General features: G+C 46.6%; 1 protein-coding gene across 3 annotated transcripts in view; it reads left to right on the top strand.

Moving 5' to 3' along the window:
* LOC138299221 (E3 ubiquitin-protein ligase TRIM39-like) overlaps positions 1-26247 on the top strand; it is a 202725-nt gene that overhangs the window by 92356 nt on the left and 84122 nt on the right. For all 3 annotated transcript variants that reach the window (XM_069237348.1, XM_069237346.1, XM_069237347.1), the window contains exon 7: positions 8299-8866. In XM_069237348.1, coding sequence (XP_069093449.1) covers positions 8299-8843 — 545 coding nt within the window. In that variant the 3' untranslated portion in view covers positions 8844-8866. The remainder of the gene's footprint in view (positions 1-8298; positions 8867-26247) is intronic.

Raw genomic sequence — 26247 nt, 5'->3', positions numbered from 1 at the left:
GTGCAAATCGCAGCGACTCCTCTCCTCCTGCCTATATTGGAAATAATCATCTGTTTCCAAAAAATCTCTTTACTCTCTTCTGTTCCTTAAAACCATTCGACAGCTAAATAAATCCGATTTTTTCTACTTCTTTTGGGTTCAGATATGTGCAGTGCTTTGAATCAGTTTTATGACTCTGTGTAGCGCTTTACTTTACAAGTACGCCAGATAAATATAGATAAATAGATATACAATAAACTGCAAAATGTACGTGAAGCGATTGAAATGTGACAGTGGACAGCTTGCTGAAATACCTATATTTATTCATTTATATGCAGTGTGTGACATTCTATCAGATTTCATGTGCGAAGGAGGGGGTTTGTTAATAGTCAGGTGCCATAGATTACAGTCACCCCTATCTATACCAGATTGTTGCTTCCTCAAAGAGAGTTAGTTAGTAAATATAAACTCACGAGCCAGCCAAGATCACACATGGCATGTGTTGCGAGCTGTGAGGTAGGCATAGCTTTCCCATTCTGTTAAAGGGCTCTGGTAGCTGTAGTTGTTTGTTAAATGGCCTCCAGTAGCTATTCTCATATTATTGACCTATTACTTGGGACAGGAGAAGAACATGGAGGTGGCGGCCAGCAGCAGTGCTCCGTGGGATGAGACTGTGTTTTTTAGGGTCGAGCCTGCGTTCGCAGCGAGACTCTTTAGTGTTCAGAAAAGGACTCGGAGCCCTGTCAACATCACGTCAGTGTTTTTTATTGGTTCGTGGGCTTGCCTAATAAAATCTGCTTGCTTTCATTAGTCAAAGGCACGCATACGTCATGCTTTTTCCGGTGGCTAGCCCTCCTCGAGCGCAGCAACCAAGTACAAAAAACATGTGAGGCTCGCTGTTTTCCATCGGGCTCGTGGACTTCTTTTTCTCTAATTTACAAGCGCGATCTCGCTTGGCAGAAGTCGAGCGCTTTACATAGTTAATTGCACTTTTTCGGGTTACATATATAAATGCCATTTTGCCCGATGGGTGAAAAGTCGGGTTAGGAGTTTACAACGCGATCAGCTCTAACATGAGCAAACGCGAGACCCGTTGCATTGCAAATGCTTGTTTCTTTGGGTCGTCTTGCCTGTTTCTTCCTGACATGCACATCTTAGCAAAATGATTGGGCTTTCCACATCGGTTACACGATTTCCCCCTTGCCGGGCATCCCGCCGCTGACTTGTGCTCGTATCCACAGCTCCCGCATGTTCGTTCAGTTGACCTACCGGTGGGTGGGTGGCGCCATAGTGGTTGGCGCGACTGTATTGTGTCCATCTGTTCTTCTTTAACCTGTGTTGGGCGTGTAGTTGGGGCGACAGATGTGGATTGGCCCCACACTGCGGCTATGACATCTGCTCGGACCGCTAACAGTTCGTGGGAGCATGCGAGGATCAGGATCTCGTCTAGGGAAATGCCCGGCTGGCGCATGATCAGCTTACGGAGCGCGTTGGACTGACACCCCTGTATGATTTGGGCTCTGATCTCTTCTTGTTGATTCAACCACACACACGTACTCGCTAGCTTCCTTAAACATGCGTTGAACATGTCGACTGATTCAACGTAATTTTGCTGTGCTTGGCGGAGCTTGATCCGTTCGTAATCTGGGTTCAGTTGGGGGTCAAAATGTTTGTTCAAAGCGGCTACGGGCGCGTCGTACTCCGTTCTGTCACCCGTGTCTGAGAGTGACTCAAAGTGTTCTTGAAGTTCCTCCCCGCCCATCAGTAGCATAAGGGATCTACGCACTGCTCCATCTGCTTCTCTCATGGCACAGAAGTAGTTGTCTAGGCGATTTAGCCATGTGCGCCATCTCGGCACTGCCGTGGCCGGATCGATCAATTGGCTGAACGGGGGTAGCGCGGGGACTGATGAGTGAGCGCTGGTGCTGGGTGCTGTACGTTTTTTGTCTGTGGCGCACTCATGCTAATGTTTGTTGTGGGGCTTTAGCTGCGCGCTCGGTTGTCCTCTTTTGCTCCTGTTGTTTTCCTTTTAACGTCTTGGCGCTCCCCCACCTTGGGTTTTTCTGGCTAGACTCCTCAGGATGGTCTTGGTGTGGGATGGCAGCTTATTTCCTGTGTCTGCCACTACCCTGTGTCTTTTCCTATACACCTTCAGCTGTCTGTATTGTTTTTTTTTTTTTGTGCAGTTTTTTATTAGGTGTTTTTTTTTTTCTTCTTCGCTCTTGTATTTCTTTTCCCTTTTCCTTTGTTTAGATGCAGCTAGGGAGGATACGTGGCTGCTCCTCTCTTCACAGGCACTCCTGGGGACACTCTCTTGGGCCTCTCACCTCTAAACAGGAGGTTCTGCCTTGCTGTGTTCTTGTCTCCAGGCAATGGGCGTGTGGCAGGCTATAGCGAGCCTCGCCTCCCTGGCATCTTTACGATGCGGTTGGCCCCACGGCTCTCGCCCGACATGGCGAACGATCAGCTGATGTTTTTTTTCCCCTTGATTTTTTTTTTTTTTTTTTGTTTTCAGGCACTGTGCGATATCCCGCTCGTCGCCAGTGTTAGACACTGCTCTCGCGCGTCGCTGCAAAGGACACGCCGAGGCAGACTTGGTGCACACACATGGAGACTGACTCCGTCAGCTCCAAACTTTATTTAACCTCTTTTCCGTCTCTGCACCCTCGTGCCCCATAGAGCGCGATGAAGTGTAAGAGAGCCCGGGTGGCTCTCTACACCTCGCCGCCCTATACAGACCCTCACCGCCCTGTACAGACCCCCGCCGCTCTGTACAGACCCCCGCCGCTCTTAACAGACCCCCAACTCAACCTCCGATACCGCCGGAGTCCTCTATGGGTCGAAAATGTAGTGACATTGCAGCTGTCTGGGTCGAGCTCCAGCTGGTGGTATCCTGAGTTCAGGTCAAGCTTGGAGAACCATTGTGCCCCGTTAGGTCTGCGACAATATCCTCCATGGTGGGTGTTATGTGTCTTTCTCGGTGGATGGCCTTGTTTGGCAGACGCATGTCCACACACAAGCGAATGGCGCCCGGTTGTTTGGGTTTGGGGGCTATCACCAACGGCGAAACCCAGGGAGTGGGTCCGTCCTCTTTTTCTATCACCCCTTGGTCCTCGAGTAATTGTAGCTCTTTTTCCATGGCCGGTCTTAGATGGAATGCCACTCGGCGGTGTCTGAGTGCTACTGGGGTGACATCAGGATCGATGTGTAGTTTGACTCTCTTCACTTTCAGCTTTGCGAGACCTTCGAAGAGCCGCAGGAACTATTCGAGGAGGCATTCAATGTGGGAGTCATATACTTGACATGCAAAGAATACCAGCTCCAGTTCCTCCGCCGTGTGGCATCCCAGCAGTCTGCCTCTGTTTCCGGTCACGTCATAGAATCTGGCACAAGTTGTGACTTCCCCGCTCGTCACCGACACCTCTATCGTGCCCCTCATGGGGAGCGGGTCTCCTGTGTATATTTTGGTGTTGCTGGGGGTTAGTTGTGGCGTGGCGGATAGTTGTTGGAACATGATATCGTCCATTACGTTAACTGACGCCCCTGTGTCTAGGAGCACTGTTGCCGACGTACCGTTGATCACTGCTGTGGCCACGGAGGGTGGTCGCCTCTTCTGTTGTCTCCATCCAGTGAATGAGATCACAAAAATGTCATCTTCCTCGAAGACGGGCATTCTGTCGGTTGTGCGCTCCCTGGGGGTACCGTCATCGACCGTTACAGTCTTGACCATGGCCTCTTTTTTTTTTTGGGGTCGTCTTGCCTGTTTATTCCGACATGCACATCTTAGCGAAATGATTGTGCTTTCCACATCGGTTACACGATTTCCCCCTTGCCGGGCATCCCGCTGCTGACTTGTGCTCGTATCCACAGCTCCCGCTTGTTCGTTCAGTTGACCTACCGGTGGGTGGGCGGCGCCCTAGTGGTTGGCGTGACTGAATTGTGTCCACCTGTTCTTCTTTTACCTGTGTCGGGCGTGTAGTTGGGGCGATGTGCGCCATCTCAGCGCTGCCGTGGCCGGATCGATCAGTTGGCTGAACGGGGGTAGCGCGGGGATTGATGAGTGAGCGCTGGTGCTGGGTGCTGTACGTTTTCTGTCTGTGGCTCTAATGCAAATGTTTGTTGTGGGGCTTTAGCTGCGCGCTCGGTTGTCCTCTTCTGCTCCTGTTTTCCTTTTAATGTCTTGGCACTCCCCCACCTTGGGTTTTTCCAGCTAGACTCCTCAGGATGGTCTTGGTGTGGGATGGCAGTTTATTTCCTGTGTCTGCCACTACCCTGTGTCTTTTCCTATACACTTTCAGCTGTCTGTATTGTTTTTTTTTTTGTGCAGTTTTATATTAGGTGTTTTTTTTTTTCTTCTTCGCTCTTGTATTTCTTTTCACTTTTCCTTTGTTTAGATGCAGCTAGGGGGGACACCTGGCTGCTCCTCTCTTCACAGGCACTCCTGGGGACATTCTCTTGGGCCTCTCACCTCTAAACAGAAGGTTCTGCCTTGCTGTGTTCTTGTCTCCAGGCAACGGGCGTGTGGCAGGCTATAGCGAGCCTCGCCTCCCTGGCATCTTCACGATGCGGTTGGCCCCACGGCTCTCGCCCGACGTGGCGAGCGATCAGCTGATTTTTTTTTTTTCCTTTATTTTTTTATTATTATTTTCTCGGGCACTGTGTGATATCCCACTCGTCGCCAGTGTTACACACTGCTCTCGCGTGTCGCCACAAAGGACACGCCGAGGCAGACTTGGTGCACACACATGGAGACTGACTCCGTCAGCTCCAAACCTTACTTAACCTCTTTTCCGTCTCTGCACCCTCGTGCCCCGTAGAGCGCGATGATGTGTAAGAGAGCCCGGGTGGCTCTCTACACCTCACCACCCTATACAGACCCTCACCGCCCTATACAGACCCTCACCGCCCTGTACAGACTCTCACGGCTCTGTACAGACCCCCGCCATTCTGTACAGACCCTCTCCGTACAGACCCTCGCCGCTCTGTATGGACTGCTCTATACAGACCCCCACTGCTCTGTACAGACCCCCACCGCTGCGTACAGACCCCCACCGCTGCGTACAGACCCCCACCGCTGCGTACAGACCCCCACCGCTGCGTACAGACCCCCACCGCTCCGTACAGACCCCCACCGCTCCGTACAGACCTCCACTCTGCACCTTCCTTCACTCACTGTAGAAACGAATCTCTTCCCAGCCCTCAAACCTCTGCACACCTCCTTCACTGAACAACCTCCACACTGCACAACCTTCCACTCTACACAGCCCTCCATACACTGCACAGTACTCCAGTAATCAAATCTCTGCACACCTCCTTCACTGCACAAACCACACTGCACAACCTTTCACTCCACACAGCCCTCCATACTCTGCACAGTCCCTCCAGTAATCAAACCCCTGCACCCTTCCTTCACTTCACAAACCTCTACACTGCACAGCCATCCCCACTCAGGACTGTCCTGTACTCACAGTTGAGCCCTCTCCACTCTTACACGTTCTTCACACTCTGCTCATCTGTCTACCAATCTGAGTACAGCATAGTGTAATCTCTGCACTTCCTCAATCCATACACAGCACAGGCAGTCTTCACAGCTTCAGTCCCTCCACAGCACAATCAAGTCTCTGCACAGCAGCAATCTCTGCACAGCATAATCCACTCTCTGCTCGAACTCAATCCCTGCACAGCATAAGCAAGTGTCCACACAGTGGCAAACTCTGCACAGCATAAAACAAACTGTATACAGCCTCAATCCTTACACAGCATATTCATGTCTCTTCACAGCCTCAATCTATGCACAGCATAGTCCAGTCTCTTCAACGACTCAGTCCCTACGCAGAATAATTCAGTCTTTGCACAGCCTCGATTGCTACACAGCATAGTACAGTCACTGCACAGCATACCACAGTCTCTACACAGCATAGTCCAGCCTTCACAGCCTCCATGCCTGAACAGCATAATCCAAATCTCTATAGAATCTCAATCCCTGCACAGCACAGTCCAATCTGCACCGCTCCAATTCCTACATAGCACAGTCCAATCTCTGTACAGCCTCATTCCCTGCACAGCACAGTCCAATCTCAGCATATCCTTAGTTCCTACATAACACAGTCCAATCTTTGCACCACCTCAGTCCCTGCACAGCATAGTTTAATTCGCACAGTCTCAGTCCCTGCACAGCATAGTCCAATCTCTGCACACTCTCAAACCCTATGCAGCATAGCCCAATCTGCGCAGCCTCAATTCCTGAACAACATAGTCCAGACTCTGTACTCTCAATCCCCACACAGCATAGTCCAATCTGCACAGCTTCAATCCCTGCAGAACATAGTCCACACTCTGCACTCTCTATCCCTACACAGCATAGTTAAAACTCTGCACTGCCTCATTCCCTACACAGCATAGTCCCATCTCTGCAGAACCTCAATATTTGCACAGCATATTCCAATCTCTGCACACACTCAGTCCCTACACAGAGCAGTTTAATCTATGCATCACCCCAATCCCTGCGCAGCATAGTCCAGTGTGTGCACATGTTTAATACCTACACAGCATAATCCAAGCTCTGAACAGCTTCAATCCCTACACAGCGTAGTCCAATCTCTGCACAGCAGCAGTCCCTGCACAGCCCTTGGCTTTGTTCAGCCCTTAACAGCATACAGTGGTCACTGCCTCCTCTCCAAGCTCCCAGATTTGTCTTTACACAGCCTCACCAGTGCTCTACTCTGTGCAGTAATCCACTGTCTGTCCAGGTTCATTCTGTTATGATTTAAGAAACCCCATTCTGGTTTCCTTTGTCAAGTCTCAGGCAGACCCCACAATCCAGATTGTTCCAGGGCATCATGTTTGAAACTACAGCACCTCACTGCTCATTGGCTATATCAGCTGTGTCCTGCTTGCATTATTGCATTGAAATAATCAGATATTATGTAATTAATATCTGATAGGTTTTAGATATTACATAGGCAAATCACTTAGGGCCTGTTTTAGTATTTGGAGGAGGGGATTTAGATTTCGACGGACGGGATATTTGTCACTGTTGTGATGGAGTAACTTGTCTGCAGAGTTCTAAATCAGGCCCTTAATCTCCCCTTCAGCGCCTTAAGACCCTCAACGGTGATTGCTGCGCTTTACAAATCCTGGATTATAAATGAGGGCTGTGTGAATCAAAGTATCAGAAATAGGCCTGCCTCAACTGGCACCTCTGTGCAGACACCTTAAAATGATGTTTGTAGCGATGTGACTGAATTTACATTAAAGTCCACCAAGAAAGTTCAATTTAGGAGTAAAAAACAAAGAGCCTTGCCTTTCAGTCTGTTCTATATTAAAATGAAATAAAACTTGTTGCACTGGAGGCAGCTATTTACACTTGGATGTCTTTGTAACATTCCCCTAATGGGTTTTGCTTCCCCATATTTTAATTTTCCATTTTTAAACAAGTCAGTTTTTCTTGAAAAGCGGTGTAATCGTCAGCAGAGTCCGGCGGAGAGATGGGCTTAAGGTGCTTATGGCTAGAGGTGGACAGGGAGATGATTATTTCACTGGTATGCGGGGGAAATTGGGTGGAATGTTGGGATGGTGGTGTTACAATGAGTTTTGGGGTGCTAAGGGGTTCTTATTATTGTTGAACAGTCTGTATAATGTACTTCCTTAAAACCATATAATTAGTGGAATTTATTTAAAACCGTTACTTGTGCTGATTATATTGAGGACCCTTTTCTCAGTGCTTAATTTGAGCCGGTGGTTCCCCGTGGGGGGCACTGGCACTTATTTTTGAGGGCCTGCACTTAGTTTTCTGCATCAGGCACATAACGCAAATAAAAGACACATGGAGAAAACAGAGGGAGAGAAAAACAAAAAGCATCATAAAGAGAGAAAGCTGCAAGAGTGAGCTGAAGTGGAAGGGAGTGGCTGTAAATGGATTAAAGAGGCTCAAGATGGCATTAATCACTGCGTTTACTTAAGTGTTCTATTGAGTAATTCTTGTGGTATGAAATGTTTACCCGCAATATTAGAACTTGCAGTCTAGAACCAGGCACCGGGTACTCCAGTCTCCAGCAGTGCTGAGCCACATAGAACCATTTGGCCTCCTCTTCAGAGCTGGATTGTGTCTTTTCTTTATCCAGTACAAGAGCATTTTATTTCTGGCTGAGGAGAAGTGTGAAGAGTGCATGATTTATTAGTAGGAATGTGTATGGATACAAGGCTGAGACGTTGTGCTGTTGTGAGCACCTGACTGTGGGCGGTCAGTGGCTGGGGGGCTGTAATTACTAATGTGATCATTGGTTGCTGAGCTCTGACCTCTGCTTCTGTGTCTTGCAGCTGCGGTGACCCTGGATCCTGACACTGCGCATCGGAGCCTCATCCTGTCCGAGGACGGAAGGAGCGTGAGAGACGGAGACAGAGCACAGGACCTGCCCGACACCCCCCAGAGATTCAATCATATCGTCAGTGTCCTGGGGAGAGAGAGGCTGAGCTCCGGGCGGCATTACTGGGAGGTGGAGGTGGGGGGCAAGACCCGCTGGACCCTCGGGGTGTGTGACGAGGCTGTGAGCAGGAAAGGGAAGATCACAGCATCACCTGAGAACGGATACTGGACATTGTGGCTCAGAGGTGGTAAATACAAAGCTCTCACCTCCCCCTCCACCATCCTGACCCCCTGTGTGCCCCCCAGGGCTGTGGGTCTCTTCCTGGACTATGAGGCGGGCAGGCTCTTGGTGTACAATGTGGATGACCAGTCTCTGCTCTTCACCTTCTCCGGGGCCTCCTTCCCCCACACCCTGCGGCCCTACTTCAATCCAGGAAGCAACGAGGGAGAAAGGAACGCGGGGGCGCTGCGGATCCTGCCGGTGACAGGACGGGAGTGAAGAAAAAGTGTCTGCACCGGCAGGTAAGAGAGATGTGTCTAATGTCACTACCTGTTACCAGGTAAAGGGGGGTAATGACACTTACTGTCTCTAACTTCAGGGAAGGTTACTGCGTGTAATATCACTAATACAGACGAGCAGTAATATCAGATTGCGGTGCTACCACCACATCTGTGTATTGGGAAACCAGTTGACCCCTGGCGTGGGCTCAGCATCCTGTGATTCCGGGAAAATCACTTAATCTGCACATTTTATTTTATTTTTAAATCACCTTGTGCAATCTAACCTGTGCTCATGTAAAGCGCTCCAATGTAACACTGCAAACACAAACTCAGTTTATGCTCAATGCAGGGAGCAGCTGAGGAAGAGAAATATAAACGCACTCAGTACAATTACAAACACACTCCAGCTTCTGGAGCACAGAGACTGAGCTGTGGCACCCATGGGTCTTCCTCCCTCATAACCTCTGAGGGAAGGACTGAATCAGTCTTGGAAATCTGCCTCGAGTGACTGATGCAAAACGAGTTGGCGTTGTGAGTCAATGCTACTTTTTTAGGAAGGAGGGGTGAAGAGCGAGCAGACATGGATAACTGAAACAAAAACAGATCTGCTGAATGTCTTGTGTAACATTTCTGGGAGATATTGGGATTTCTTTAGGACCTACCAGAAAACGCACTATGGGAAATGTAGTTTTGTTTTACAGGCTCAGATTAAAAAACAAGCAAAGCGACGTTGGCTGAAAAGCCAGCATTAGCTGAAGGTGTCACATATGACACAGCGCCACTTAGCTGTGGAAAAACAAGCTTTGGCAAAGCCAATCGTTTTTGCATTGATAGTCCGTTTCCATTTTTTGTTGTGTTTTTATTACAAGGATATGTCACAAAAATGAGAAACAAAAAAGAAAACTTGCACCTGCCTAAACCTGGTGCCCTAATGACAGCAATAAAGGTTTTACTTTATAAGAAACAAATACCCATAACAGGGCAATGTGAATGCTTCTGTCAGCTAGTTGTACGAGTATACCGATTGTAGCTTCAGTGAATATCACGGGGGAAAATTATTCTTTTTGGTGCCAAGAAAAGATGCTCTTGACTTTGAATCACTGTGACTGGAAACATATATTATAAATACAAAAAAAAAAAAAGGATAAGGAATGGAAGGAAATGGGCATTGGTAAACTACACCCTTGACGCATCCACCTTGGCATAGAAGTTCACATCCTTTTAGGTAGATGTGTTGATGTGATCAGGAAAAGGCTGCTACTGACATTATAAGAGAGCCAATGGCTGAAGTGGGATGTGATCAGAAAAAGGGCTGCTACTCACAATATAAGAGCCAATGGCTGTAGTAGGATGCGATCAGGAAAAGGCTGCCACTCACGTTATAAGAGAGCCAATGCCTGAAGTGGGATGTGATCGGGATAGGGCTGCCACTCACGTTATAAGTGCCAATGGCTCAAGTGGGTGGACCCATTCCCTTATGTTGAGTGCTGTGGTTGGCGGAAGCTAAATATGAATAATCGAAAAAGAGTCCGATTGATGAAGCTCCTCTCTCTCTCTCTCTCTCTCTCTCTCTCTCTCTCTCTCTCATTTATATATATATATATATGTTCGATGGCATGTGTTGCTGCAGATACACATGCTGAGCACAGTCCGCCGTCTGGTGTTGGGCTCGGAGTGTTACAAGTTGTTTTTCTTCGAAGAAGTCTTTTTCGAGTCACGAGACCGAGGGACTCCTCCCATTTCGACTCCATTGCGCATGGGCGTCGACTCCATCTTAGATTGTTTTTTTTCCGCCGTCGGGTTCGGATGTGTTCCTTTTCGCTCCGTGTTTTGGGTCGGAAAGTTAGTCAGAATCTCGGAGAAAGCGTCGGTATTGTTGCGTTCGGTATCGGGTCAGTTAGAACACATCGACACCGAATCTTGAAGAGCTCCGGTAAGCCTTCGGGGTATTTTCGATCCCCCGTCGGGGCCTGGTCGGCCCGACCGCGTGCGACTTCGAGGCTCATGGAACGGACCCCGTTCCGCTTCTGTCCTAAATGCCACAATAAGTATCCCTATACAGATCAGCATTTGGTCTGTAACTTGTGCCTGTCCCCCGAGCACAAGGAGGATACGTGTGAAGCCTGTCGAGCCTTTCGGTCGAGAAAGACGCTCCGAGACCGAAGAGCCAGAAGACTCCAAATGGCGTCCACGCCGACAGGACATCAACGCTTCGAAGACGAAGAAGAAGCGTTCTCCCTACAAGGGTCGGAGTCCGGGGGATCCGACGTCGAAGACGTAACCGTGAGTAAGACGTCGAAAATTAAAACCTTCGAGAAGACCAAAGCCCAGGGGACGCCACTGCCAACAGGCCATGGCTCAACCCAAAAAAAATGGTGACCGAGCCAAGGCACCGAAAAAGGGCATGCTGATGGCGAAATCATCCGACTCCGGTCGTGATACAGCCACACAGCAACCTTAGAGCCGAGACAGTGGCTCCGAGAAACATCGCACAAAGAGGTCGGCACCGAAAAACCTCGGCACCGAGACACCGAGCCGAAACCATCAAAAAGTCAGTCGGTGCCGAAAATCACCACCGAAAAAATTTCGGCGCCGAAAAAACCATCAACAACAACAATCAGTTCCTATACAGAGGAACAAGGACTGAGTACCCAAATGCATAAATTTGGAGAAGAACTGCAAAGTGTAGACACTGACTACACCCAAAGGAGGCTTCATATACATGAAGACACAGAGAAAATAACAACCCTTCCCCCAATAAAGAGGAAGAGAAAACTTGCCTTCCAGCAAGAGGACAAACAACCACAAACTAAAGTGGTAAAGAAAATAACGCCACCACCTTCTCCACCACAATCAGCACATGCATCACCAGTGCATACCCCACCACAAATGCACTCACCAGCTCATACAACAATGAGCCAAGACGATCCTGATGCATGGGACCTCTATGACGCTCCAGTATCGGACAATGACCCAGACTCATATCCCACAAAGCCGTCACCGCCTGAGGACAGTACATCCTATGCGCAAGTGGTAGCAAGAGCAGCTGAATTCCATAATGTACAACTACATTCAGAGCCTATAGAGGATGACTTTTTATTTAACACCCTATCCTCCACCCATAGCCAGTATCAAAGCCTTCCTATGCTCCCAGGAATGCTAAGGCATTCGAAACAAATATTCCAGGAGCCGGTAAAATCCAGGGCCATCACTCCGAGGGTGGAGAAAAAATATAAGGCACCACCCACGGACCCAACATTTATTACGTCACAATTGACACCGGACTCGGTAGTTGTGGGGGCAGCTCGTAAAAGAGCCAACTCGCATACATCAGGCGACGCACCTCCTCCAGACAAGGAGAGCCGCAAATTCGATGCTGCAGGAAAAAGAGTCACAGCACAAGCAGCAAATCAGTGGCGTATCGCCAATTCCCAAGCACTACTGGCCAGATACGACAGGGCTCATTGGGATGAGATGCAGCATTTCATTGACCATCTACCCAAGAAATTCCAAAAAAGAGCCCAGCAAATAGTGGAAGAGGGGCAAAGTATTTCCAATAATCAAATACGCTCTTCCATGGATGCAGCCGATACAGCTGCAAGAACAATAAACACGGCTGTCACAATACGTAGGCACGCATGGCTGCGCACTTCTGAATTTAAACCCGAGATCCAACAGGCAGTCCTCAACATGCCGCTTAACGAACAGCAATTGTTTGGGCCGGAAGTGGACACTGCCATAGAAAAATTGAAAAAGGACACTGATACAGCCAAAGCCATGGGCGCACTCTACTCCCCGCAGAGCAGAGGCACATTTCGAAAGTCACCATTCAGGGGAGGGTTTCGTGGTCAACCCACAGAAACAAACATTCCACAGTCAAGACCACCAACTTACCAGGGTCAATATCACAGGGGCGGTTTCCGGGGACAATTTAGAGGAGGCCAATTTCCAAGAAGTCTGGGAAAATTTCAGAGTCCCAAAACCCCTCCAAACAAACAGTGACTCACAAGTCACACAACCCCTTCACACAACACCTGTGGGGGGAAGACTAAGTCAGTTCTACAATTATTGGGAACAGATAACAACAGACACCTGGGTATTAGCAATTATCCAACATGGCTATTGCATAGAATTTCACAACTTCCCTCCAAACGTCCCACCGACACCACACAATATGTCAAAACAGCATATAGAGCTCCTAGGACTACAAGTTCAAGCATTTCTACAAAAGGATGCAATAGAATTAGTACCAACCCTACAAAAAAACACAGGAGTTTACTCACTGTATTTTCTAATTCCAAAAAAGGACAAAACGCTGAGACCAATACTAGATCTCAGGACACTGAATACCTACATCAAATCAGACCACTTCCACATGGTCACATTACAAGACATAATCCCGTTGCTCAAACAGCAAGACTACATGACAACATTAGACCTAAAAGATGCGTATTTCCATATACCAATACATCCTTCCCACAGGAAATACCTAAGGTTCGTATTCAAAGGAATACATTACCAATTCAAAGTGTTACCATTCGGAATAACAACTGCACCAAGAGTCTTTACAAAATGTCTGGCAGTGGTAGCTGCACATATCAGAAGACAGCAAATCCACGTGTTCCCTTACTTAGACGACTGGTTAATCAAAACAAACACGCTAACAAAGTGCACGAATCACACAAAATATGTCATACAAACCCTTCACAAGCTGGGTTTCTCCATCAACTATGCAAAATCACACCTCTTGCCGTGTCAAACACAACAATACTTAGGAGCAACAATCAACACAGCAAAAGGGATTGCCACTCCAAGTCCACAAAGGGTTCAAACATTTCACAAGGTAATACAGGCCATGTATCCAACACAGAAGATACAAGCAAAAATAGTATTAAAACTCCTAGGCATGATGTCTTCATGCATAGCCATTGTCCCAAACGCAAGACTGCACATGCGGCCATTACAACAATGCCTAGCATCACAATGGTCACAAGCACAGGGTCAACTTCTAGATCTGGTGTTGGTAGACCGCCAAACATACATCTCGCTTCTATGGTGGAACAGTACAAATTTAAACAAGGGGCGGCCTTTCCAAGGCCCAGTGCCTCAATTCGTCATAACAACAGATGCTTCCATGACAGGGTGGGGAGCACACCTCAATCAACACAGCATCCAAGGACAATGGGACATACATCAAATGAAACTTCACATAAACCATTTAGAACTGTTAGCTGTATTTCTAGCGTTGAAAGCATTTCAACCCATGATAACCCACAAATACATTCTTGTCAAAACAGACAATATGACAACAATGTATTATTTGAACAAATAAGGGGGGACACACTCGACACAGTTGTGTCTCCTAGCACAAAAAATATGGCATTGGGCAATTCGCAACCACATTCGCCTAATAGCACAATTTATTCCAGGGATCCAAAACCAGCTAGCAGACAATCTCTCTCGGGATCACCAGCAAACCCACAAATGGGAAATTCACCCCCAAATACTAAACACTTACTTCCAAATTTGGGGAACACCTCAAATAGATCTATTTGCAACAAAAGAAAACTCAAAATGCCAATACTTCGCATCCAGGTACCCACACCATCAATCACAAGGCAATGCTCTATGGATGAATTGGTCAGGGATATTTGCGTACGCTTTTCCCCCTCTCCCTCTACTTCCGTATCTAGTAAACAGGTTGAGTCAAAACAAACTCAAACTCATACTAATAGCACCAACATGGGCAAGACAACCTTGGTATACAACACTACTAGACCTGTCAGTAGTACCTCATGTCAAGCTACCCAACAGACCAGATCTGTTAACACAACACAAACAACAGATCAGACATCCAAACCCAGCATCGCTGAATCTAGCAATTTGGCTCCTGAAATCCTAGAATTCGGACACTTAGACCTCACACAAGAATGTATGGAGGTCATAAAACAAACTAGAAAACCTTCCACTAGACACTGCTATGCAAATAAAGGGAAAAGATTTGTTTGTTACTGCCATAACAATCAAATCCAACCATTGCACACATCTCCAAAAGATGTAGTAGGATATTTACTGCATTTGCAAAAATCAAATCTCGCTTTCTCTTCCATAAAAATACATCTCGCAGCAATATCTCCTTACCTACAGACTACTCATTCATCTTCTTTATTTAGAATACCAGTCATTAAAGCATTTATGGAAGGCCTAAAAAGAATTATACCACCAAGGACACCACCGGTTCCTTCATGGAACCTCAACATTGTCTTAACAAGACTCATGGGGCCACCCTTTGAACCCATGCATTCATATGAAATGCAATACCTAACGTGGAAAGTAGCATTTCTCATTGCCATCACATCTCTAAGAAGAGTGAGTGAAATTCAGGCATTTACAATACAAGAACCATTTATTCAAATACACAAAAATAAAGTTGTTCTAAGGACAAATCCAAAATTCTTACCAAAGGTTATCTCACCGTTCCACTTAAATCAAACAGTAGAATTGCCAGTGTTCTTCCCACAGGCAGATTCCGTAGCTGAGAGAGCACTACATACATTAGACATCAAAAGAGCACTAATGTACTACATTGACAGAACAAAACTAATTAGAAAAACAAAACAATTATTTGTCGCCTTTCAAAAACCTCATACAGGGAATCCGATTTCGAAACAAGGCATTGCTAGGTGGATAGTTAAGTGTATTCAAACATGCTATCTTAAAGCAAAGAGAGAGCTGCCTATTACGCCAAAGGCACACTCAACCAGAAAAAAGGTGCTACCATGGCCTTTCTGGGAAATATTCCAATAAACGAAATATGTAAGGCAGCAACATGGTCTACGCCTCATACATTTACCAAGCACTACTGTGTAGATGTGCTAACTGCACAACAAGCCACAGTAGGCCAAGCTGTACTAAGAACCTTATTTCAAACTACTTCAACTCCTACAGGCTAAACCACCGCTTTTGGGGAGGTAACTGCTTAATAGTCTATGCTCAGCATGTGTATCTGCAGCTACACATGCCATTGAACGGAAAATGTCACTTACCCAGTGTACATCTGTTCGTGGCATGAGTCGCTGCAGATTCACATGCGCCCACCCGCCTCCCCGGGAACCTGTAGCAGTTTAAAAGTAGATCTTGAAGATTTGTACATTTGTAAATATATTACTATAAACTTTATTACGTACATACGTATTCACTCCATTGCATGGGCACTATTGCTAACATACACAACTCCTACCTCACCCTCTGCGGGGAAAACAATCTAAGATGGAGTCGACGCCCATGCGCAATGGAGTCGAAATGGGAGGAGTCCCTCGGTCTCGTGACTCGAAAAAGACTTCTTCGAAGAAAAACAACTTGTAACACTCCGAGCCCAACACCAGACGGCGGACTGTGCTCAGCATGTGAATCTGCAGCGACTCATGCCACGAACAGATGTACACTGGGTAAGTGACATTTTCCATATATATATATATATATATATATATATATATATATATATATATATATATATATATATATATATATATATATATATATATACACACACACACACACACATTTGGCCGGGACAGCGTGTGTGTGTTATTCGGTTTGGGCACATAATTGATCATCAGTATATACATTTTTGAAGTGCCTTTTTTCTATTTTTCTTTGCCTTTATGAATTTGTTCAATAAATGGAGCAGTCGATTTTTTTCACATGAATGACTTTTTAAATTGTGCTCATTCTCTACTCTCTACGAGCTCTTGGATATTGTGCAGCCTTTTGGTGCTTTACTGGGTTGCACCGTCTTTTGGACTATATATATATATATATATATATATATATATATATATATATATATATATATATATATATGTATATATAGAGAGAGAGATATATAGATGTTGTTTTTTTTACTTGGTTATTGCATGATTTCACTAGGCTCGCAAGACACCTAAACCCGCATCTGTGCCAGACTTAAAAGCACTGATGAAGGCCAGTTCAGCGATAACTAGAGAAACAATAGAGAACAAGCTTTGAGAAAGCCATAATGCTGGCTGCCAGGCATTTGACTCTGTGACTGTTTGTTTAGTCTTGTCATGTTTATTGTAAAATCATTATTGTTGTGGGGGAGGAGGGGGGGAGGGCCGCGCCGTTACCTGGTGAATAATAAATACAGTGGCCAACAGTAAGAATATTTTTGTTCCCTAAATGCACGCAGTGCCATAGTGGTGCCCGGCACTGGCGGCAGCTGCTGTGTGAGGCCGATCCAGGCACGAGGCGGCTCTAGACACAGAACCCTCACGTGCAGGGGAGGAGGTGCCGTGAGCACAGTGCAGAGCGCGTGAGGGCAAAGTGGCTGTGGTTGAGAAGCCATTATAGGCACAATTGAGAGCTTGAGATCACCATTAGAGAGTAGCAGTAACACTCTTGGCATTGTATGTCGGCTCAAAAGAGAGAGATAGGAAATGGAGATGCAGGGAGACAGGCACCAAACGTTCTGGCCATTCAAGGACATGCTCTTCTCGTGCAGTAATGTGAATTATTATTGATGGCCAAATCTTCTCAGGTGATTAGGATGTCCACAAATGCCACTGATATGTTTCAAACGATCTCATGTGTCATCTTAGACATTGTATTTAACTAAGGGCCAGTTTAGCGACACAGTGACGTTCTTGATTTCATTAAAAGAAATTGGTATTTTGAAAAAAAAAAAAACATTTCTATCAAAAGGCCGTTTCATTGGGACAATGGTGCAGTTAGTCTCCAAACATAGCAAAGATAATAAGAGCTCCACATCACTAATACATATTGCAGCCTAACCCCTTCCACCATTAATCATGCCCCAGAACCTTGACAAATTTTCTCAATCAAATGACCACACTATCCACTTCCTTCAAACATCCTTTCAGCCACGGTCTATCCAACCGACCTCAAATGTTGCCTTCACTTTTCCTATCCTCTAACGCCCCCCAGTGAACTCCAAAAATCTCATCCTTTGGCCACCCAGAAAAAAACCCTGCCAAGGATTATTCAGTTACCCTCCCACCCCATTGAGTTGTACTTCCATTCCCCACTTCAAACCCCTCTTGGCAATAGTTCAATCCAAATGATACGAGTCCCTGACCAAGAACTTGCAATCAACCTCTGTAAGGAAATGTCGCTTACTGCATGAGCACCTTCACATTTGTGGACTGTTGCTGCTGGGTTTCTGACTCTGCGTGCACTGAGGCCTGGCAACCAAACCTCAGTGCCAGTGACCTAAGCTATACGGAAAGATATGGTTGATTGACTATACCCAGTTAGCATAGGCTATCTTACTTTTACTCCCCTAGTGTATGGTACCCAAGGCCTGTAAGTTAAACTGGCCCTCAAGGGCTTCAGCATTTATTGTGCCATCCTGCGAGCGATAATGTAAAGTCTGACCTCCAGTTTGCCACTGCGGACTGGAAGAGACAGCTTTTGAATGTAAACTCGCCATTTCACCCATGACAAAATTACAATATCCCCATTGAAAATATGAAATGCACCCCTAAAGTCTGCCTGTCAAGCCCTCCGGCTGGTGCTTTATATCAGTAAGTGGACCATATAACATATCCTCTACTAGTAAACCCTCTAGATTGTTATTTTACTGTGGGAGAGAGAGTAGCCCCAATGGCGAGTACCTGGTTACACTGATCACTTCTGAGTGGGGCTAAGGAGAACAATGATTCCTGGTATCAAAATATTCATTGGATTAAACCTGACTTGTTTCTCACATTAAATTTAATGTAATAATTATGCTGAGGCATCTTTTACAAAGTTGCCACTCTGTTCCCCTAGCATTCCCGTGGCCTGCACTGTTGCTGGCCACAAGACAACTGTCTGCCCTCATGGGGAGTAGTGTAAGTGACTCCCAGGCACAGAAACAATTGAGGCCTGCTTCTGACAGATGTGTCACCCCCTCTAGGCAGTAAGCCACAAAAGTTGTGGGCCCAAAAGGAGAGCTTCAAAGCAGAGAAATCCGTTGCCAAACCGGTTTGTGGGTGTGTAGCCCTCAGGAAGCCACACCTCTAGGGTGGGCTACCATACTCCTTATGACAAGAGAGGGGTCCCTACATCTTGAAAGTGGGCATAACAGTGCACTCTGGGATAACTAGATGCCACACATTGCCAGAAGCCATCAATGGGCAGGAAGGGGTATGGTAGCCCCATGGCTAGTGAGCTCATCACCCTTTCAGTGCAATTTCTGGGCATAAATGACACCTCTAGCACCCTAACCTCTGATCACATCTGAACTGGAAAAGTGGTACTGGGGAAGTACTGCCCTGTTGAACCCTAGCAAGATAGGCTGCAGCAACTGCTGGACTGCACCTACTGCTCCTTGGATTAACAAAAAGAGGACTGCAGCTGTGGTGCCTGGCTCAAGAAAAAGTCACTCCTGAGCCACAGACCAAAATGGTGAACTCCAGGAGCCAGTTGGCTGAATTCCTGTTGCAGCTTCAGGGACATAAAAGCTGAAGGGCCTGTTGTGCCTGGTAGGTTGCCCACATTGTTTAACCGCTGCTGACCACTGACAGAGAGCCCGGGAGGACCACCCCTATCACTCAAAAGGTGAATCCGAGTCCACTGGACCCGGGAGAGTTGTTGGAGTACAGTTTGGTCACCCTCAGCGGACACTAGCCCACCATAAAGGAATCTGTTGGACCCACTGTAACCAGAGACCACTATTGCAGTGACAACTGGACTTGTGCTGGAAGGGACCCTGATCCCTCTGGTCAAAGTCACCCCACCGTGACCTTAGACCGAGGAATAGCTTCAGGACAATAGGTGAAGTAATTGTCCTGAAACTCCTTATTGCCCCTCCCGCCCATGACAATCCCCTATCAGATTTGGTTGCCCAATGGGAGCCAGACTACCCTAAGCCAACAGTATACAAGATTGTAAACTTTACGGTTGCAAATGCTTGTGTGCGTTTGAGTGATCGGCACTGATTTTTTCATTTTCTTTCAAAATCTATAACTCTAGAAATCTCTGGTGGATTTTGTCCGATTAGGTATCTGACAGCCACATTAACAACTGGTTAGCACACCATTAACTTCAAGGCAATCAGAGTGAACTCCCAGCTGGGATGAAGCAGCAAGACAGGTCTCAAGCAGCAGTGCGGTCCTCTGAGGGTACAAGGCAGGCTTAAAGCTTTTGGGTAGTCCGCTGAAGTACAAGGCAGTCCTTCTGGGAGTCCGCCGCAGGTTCAAGAGTGAACTGAAGGGTTAGGGTTAGTCTGAGGGTCCAGAATTTACATCTGGTGCCAGCTGCTGAGAAAATGTACATAAACTTAATCATACACCATAGCTGCTAGGCATCTGTTTATCTTTATTATGTTGCCATGTGCTCGACAAACCTCCTGAACTTTGATGATTGACCTTGTGCTCGCAGCCTTGGGCTGCAATCTGCTTATCACTGTAATTTACTTGTTCTAACCGTAGTTCCGAGAATTTTTGTGCTTAATCAGTAACTGCCAGAACAGGTTCATACAGGTCGTAGCCACCTCCTGCCAGCTGCATCTGTACCTTCTCCCACCACACGTGTATCCCTGAAATATTCTGAAGGCCGCAGAGGACCTTGAATACGCTAGGGGTGGAGTTGTCCTCTGACTAAGCAGTTTTGTGTGTATATAAGGTTGGGTGCCCCAGAGTGAAGGGGCAGCCTTCGTAGGATAGTCACTTGACTGTCCTGGGACTCTGTATTCGCTCGAGCTATAATCCATGCAATAAACTTATCTTTATTCCTCCAGTTGGTGACTCCGCTTGATTTGTGTACTCTCTGCTAAACGGACCCTGAGGACTAGGGTGTCCCTCCACCGCTGGGAAGGAGACCCCGGGTGGGGATTCTATCTTTCCTGGTTCCTCAGTTGGCGCCCGAACAGGGACCCGAGTCAGGCATCCAGGGGACCGACAAGGTGACGGAGGACTCACGATTGGACTTCCAAGGGAGGCGCCCCACACCAGATTCTGAGCTTCGTTCTCTGTCGTGGACCTGCGGATCTCCACTGTGTGTCTTCCAGCCGGCTTGACTTCTCCTGGCGCTGTCTGAATTCGGGTCTCTGTTTTCCGTGAACTACTGGAGTCCCCAACTGTCGGACTATAACAGAAGTGTCAGGTAAGGACGGGAGTTGAAAGATTCCTGTCTAAAAATAGGTCTGTGAGTATTGCACGGTTTCTATCGCTCTTTGCAAAGATCGACGTCAGTGGTAAGACTGACCTCAGTTGTCATTTAAGTATATAGGAAGCAAAGGGCATATTTGCCACTCATTTGGTGCTTTCAAACCACTGGTGTAAGATTTTTTTTAAAACTGGATGAATGCCAGCTTTCAGTTGTTTTAGGAAATTGTGTTGTTGTCTTTCCAGTACGGACTCCCGCCTGGAGGAAACATGCCCCGCTCCTCCAGCCGGGATTCCGAATCATGATATATATATGTTAAATATGGCATAGGTCCGATTATCTGGTCTGATATATGCAGAAAAAGAACCAAAGGTAGTTCTGATTTACAATGGCCTATTCACGGGACATTTGATAAAGATAAATTAGACTATTTACAGGAACGTTTGTTTGTGACAAAAAGTAGACCAGGGATGTTTGATTCACTACGGACTTGGCAGAAAGAAGCAGACCAAAGACGTAGGAAGGCAGAGAAAGAATTACAGAGACATAAGACCAGGATGGTGACTGAAAAAGTATATGACTCTGACGTAGCTGAACATCAACAGAAAATTTTAGAACATGACCGACGGCTTCACTTACAAACTGATAAGTGTTACCCTTCCAGGACAGTAGTGGATAAGCCACAAGAGGAAGACCCCCTTTTAAACGATATGTTAGATAAACCCCCGTTATATACTCCACCAATATATCCTAAACTACATCCTCAACCTTCACCAGGTGACCCTATTGTGCCACCCCCGTTTGGATCTCAGGCGAGTGCTCGGCCACCCACCACCACCCCTCCTGTCACCAGACCTATAGAGGATACACCCTGCCCGACTGTACCCACCACTCAACTGGCCCCCCTTTGGCCCACCCCTGACTCCTGTTTAGAAACCACACATACCCCCGTCCCATGACGCAGCGAAAGCGCATCCTCCGCGGACACTTGTTCTCTAATTCACAAGAAGAAGATGTCATTGAAGAAATGACATGGAGGTGGATGACTAATTGGAATGACTATGGGGTTAGGGACATTGTCCACACTATGAAACAATGGGATAGTTTAGTTCAGTTACATGCAGCTACCCTTATGTGCAACATTATAATACAAGAATATGAGTATGATGGTTCCTCAGCTCCTGTGGGACTGGTGGACCTCCGAAAACACGCGTCTACTGGACTGCCGTTTGGTTCTGGTCTACATGATTATGTTGTTACTCTTCTCCTATATAGGGACCGCCTGTGGACATGTAGCCCTTCTATAAGGGCATCCATGTTTCCCATGAGAGAGGTTCCGCCGGTTTGGCGAGAGCCGGTGATGGAGAACGCTGGCCAAGTTATTACCGCAGGGCATTTTCAACAAATGTGGGTACACACCCCATGGAAAAGATCTGAAACATATACCCTAAAAGCCGCCTTACCTGACCCCCGTAAGAATCCTGCAGGATATTATAAAGAACTGCAACAAATTCTTGAATCATGTACTATGACGTTGTCCGATATTGACATGTTAATGGCAGCAGTAGTCCCGCAGGAAGTATGGTCAAAAGTACGGAGGCACGACCATGCTGAACTAGGGGGCACGTGGGACCAATTGCAAGCAGCAGAAAGGGACAGGGTTGGGGGAGTGAAACCAGACCCACTTATATTGGCTCTCCCACTGCGTATTTTGGATTTAATGAAGACCATACTTGCACCACACAGGATAAATTGGGATAACTTGGCCACCTGTAAACAGAAAAAGGATGCATGACTTTTACACAAGGTTTGAGGGTGTCTTTTCTGATTACAGCGGCCAAGACATGACTTCTGAAGGGGGGATAAGACTCTTTGTTGACAAATTCGTGGACAATTTATTACCAGACATAAAGGGAAAATTGAAATTGTGTGAAAGTACATGGCCAGTCTCTACTGCCACTGGAATACTGACAATGGCCCAATATTATGAGAACAGGGAGATAGAAGAACAAGAAAAGAACGAGAAAAAAACGAAGGAGTTGAAAACGAAGGTGTTATTTCAGCAGGGCTACCCTCAGCCCCGTCAACAGCAGTCCAGATCAAGGTCACAAGGACCTCCCAATGACAGAAGGCAGTCCCAACGCCCTTCCCGTTCTTCCCTCTCCTACAATCAGTGCGCCTATTGCAAGCAGGAGGGCCACTGGAAGAATGACTGCCCCAATAAGGACAACTCCACAGGCCGCCCCATGCCCCCACCGCAACAGGACTACAGACCACGCGGTAGGTCTGGTCCTGCAGATAGACCCCACCAGCAGGCCCCTTCACGGTCCCACAGTAACCCCCCGTCCGAATTATTTTGATGCTTCATCCCTGCGTCAATATTTTAATGACGACTATGATGCGTATGAAGGTCAGGGGTCCTCCTTTGACTAGGACAGCCTTCGACAGAGGGGGGTGGGACCAGTTTCTATTCCTGTTAGGCAGAATGGCCCTCATGTTGAGGTACAATTAGACGGTACTCCACATGATTTTTTGGTAGATACTGGGGCCACCAAAAGTTCTGTTAAACAGGAAGAGGTCCAAGGGGTCCCTCTGTCTGGCAATATTAACGTCTCTATGGGTTTTTCTGGTGTTCCGGTGGCTAACCCCGTCTCCCAGCCGCTGCATGTTGCTATAGGTCCTTACACCATTAGCTCCCCTCTCATTCTTACTTCGGCCTGTAGTGAGAATTTATTGGGTTTGGACATATTAAAGAAATTGTACGCCACCATTCATTGCTCTCCGGATGGAGTTCATGTCACTTTAGGTCCAAATATTTCCCCGTCACAATTTTTGTCAAAACCACTTCCACCCGAACTTCGAGATTTGCCAGACATTTTATGGGCCACACATAAGGACGATGTTGGATGGCTGGTCATACCACCGTATGTCATATGCTTGAAAGCCAATGCCAAATTACCTCGTCTTTCCCAATACGAATTATCCCAACACATTGAACAACAACTCAAAAATATTGTGACCCAGTTGATTGCTTTGGGTGTCATTGAAGAAACGCGTGGTAATGATTGTAACAGTCCTGTTCTTCCTGTTCATAAAAAATTATCTGATGGCACCGCGTCTCCAGGACTCCGATTTGTTATTGGTTTACGGGCGGTCAATAAGATTGTAATACCCCAGTTCCCTGTTGTTCCTGACATTACAACATCATTAACAATGATACCTGCCTCCGCTACTTGGTTCTCTGTTATCGATCTTAAAAATGCATTCTTTAGCATTCCCATTCATCCAGATAGCTGACACATCTTTGGGTTTTCACTTGGTGGTCGCAGTTTCCGGTTCTGACGCGCTTCACAAGGTTATACTGAATCACCTAGCATTTTTAGCCAGGCCCTCAAGGGTCATTTAGATACCCTTGTTTTTCCTTGCTCCTCGACGCTGGTTCAATATGTGGATGACCTTTTAATAGCATCCACTTCAGAACAAAATTGTAAAACAGATACTGTAGCCTTATTGAAACATCTTGCACACCATCACCATAAGGTCTCCCTCTCCAAATTGCAATATTGTAGACAGGAGGTTATATACCTAGGACACCTCCTGTCTAAGGAGGGAGGTACGTGACGGCTGAGAGAATACATGCTATACGAGACATACCGCTTCCAAGGACACAGAGAGAGGTTAGGGCCTTTATAGGTATTACCTCCTTCTGTCGTCAATGGATTCCTAATTATTCTCTTTTGATAAAACCGTTTTTGCATCTCACCCACAAAGATTGTCCTGAAACAATTCAATGGAATGACGATTTTCAGTTTGGTTTTGATTAATTGAAAAATAAACTCTGCACAGCACCTGTACTGGGTACGCCTGATTATCGTAAAGATTTTCAGTTATATGTGAGCGAGAGAAATGGATGTTCACTATCAGTGTTAACCCAAGAGCATGGCGGCAAACAACGCCCCTGTGCTTATTTTTCGGCCCTACTGGATCCAGTGGCCCGTGCACTCCCGAGCTGTCTACGGGCAGTAGCCGCTGCAGCGGTCGCAGTGTGCCAGTCAGCCGGGATAGTCATGGATTCACCCCTCACCCTGTTGGTCCCACACACTGTTGACGCACTATTAAACAAAACAAAAACACAGCATCTTACTAATGCACGATTAACTACTTATGAACTGACACTTTTAGCTAGTCATATAACATTAAAAAGGTGCAACACGCTCAATCCTGCCACTTTATTGCCAATTACTGAAAAAAGGGAAGATTCTTATGATGACATACATGAATGCATTCTCCGGACGGAGGATGAAACAAAAGGGAGGGTGGACTTACAGGACACTCCACTGAAAGACCCTGATGGCATATTATACGTAGATGGCTCATGCATCAAGCTACCCGATGGCACTACCTTTGCAGCCTATGCAGTTACAACAGCTACCACTGTAGTTGAAACAGCTAGAATACCACATAACTCTGCTCAGGCCGCAGAATTAATAGCTCTAACACGAGCCTGTGAGTTAAGTAAAGAACTTAATGTGAATGTTTACACGGACAGTCAGTATGCATTTGGCATAGCACACAATTTTGGTCGCTTGTGGGCAGAATGAGGATTCCTCACCTCACATGGGACACGTATTCAACATGGGACCCTTATAACTAACTTACTTTCTGCCCTGGCATTTCCCAAAACAATGGCTATCATGAAGTGTAGTGCACACAAAAAGGTGACAGATGAAACTGGATGGGGCAACGCCCTAGCCGATCAGACAGCAAAAGATACAGCGTATGCAAAGACAGGACACATTTATGTGGTAGATAGTACAGAGAAGGTTCGTCCCCATGAAATATTTGGGAACACGGTAGAGAGTGTCAGGAAGATACAGGATGAGGCAACTGAACAGGAGAAAAAGGAATGGGAAGAAGGGAAGGCCAAGTTAGATGAAAATACGCTGTGCTGGACAGATCTGTCACAGAGGGAAAGATAGATGTTACCCGATGCATTAGTTCTGCCAGTAGTGACTATGGCCCATGGACCTGCACACGTTAGTGCGAAAAGCATTTGTGATTTGCTTGATCTGGTTTGGTCTAATAAAAATATCAGAAGAGTAGCTGACCAACTGGTTCAATCCTGCATGATTTGTTTACAACATAACATAGGGAAGGGTGCCTCAGTCCCCGCTGGGCATTTTTCACCACCAACGTATCCCTTTGAAGTACTACAAATGGATTATATTGAGATGGAAAGGTGTAACAAATTGAAATATGTCCTAGTTGTGTTC

Source organism: Pleurodeles waltl, chromosome 6 (assembly GCF_031143425.1).
Source record: "Pleurodeles waltl isolate 20211129_DDA chromosome 6, aPleWal1.hap1.20221129, whole genome shotgun sequence".
Lineage (NCBI taxonomy): Eukaryota > Metazoa > Chordata > Amphibia > Caudata > Salamandridae > Pleurodeles > Pleurodeles waltl.
Note: the sequence above shows the minus strand (reverse complement) of the source record. Positions and strands in the feature narration are given on the sequence as shown.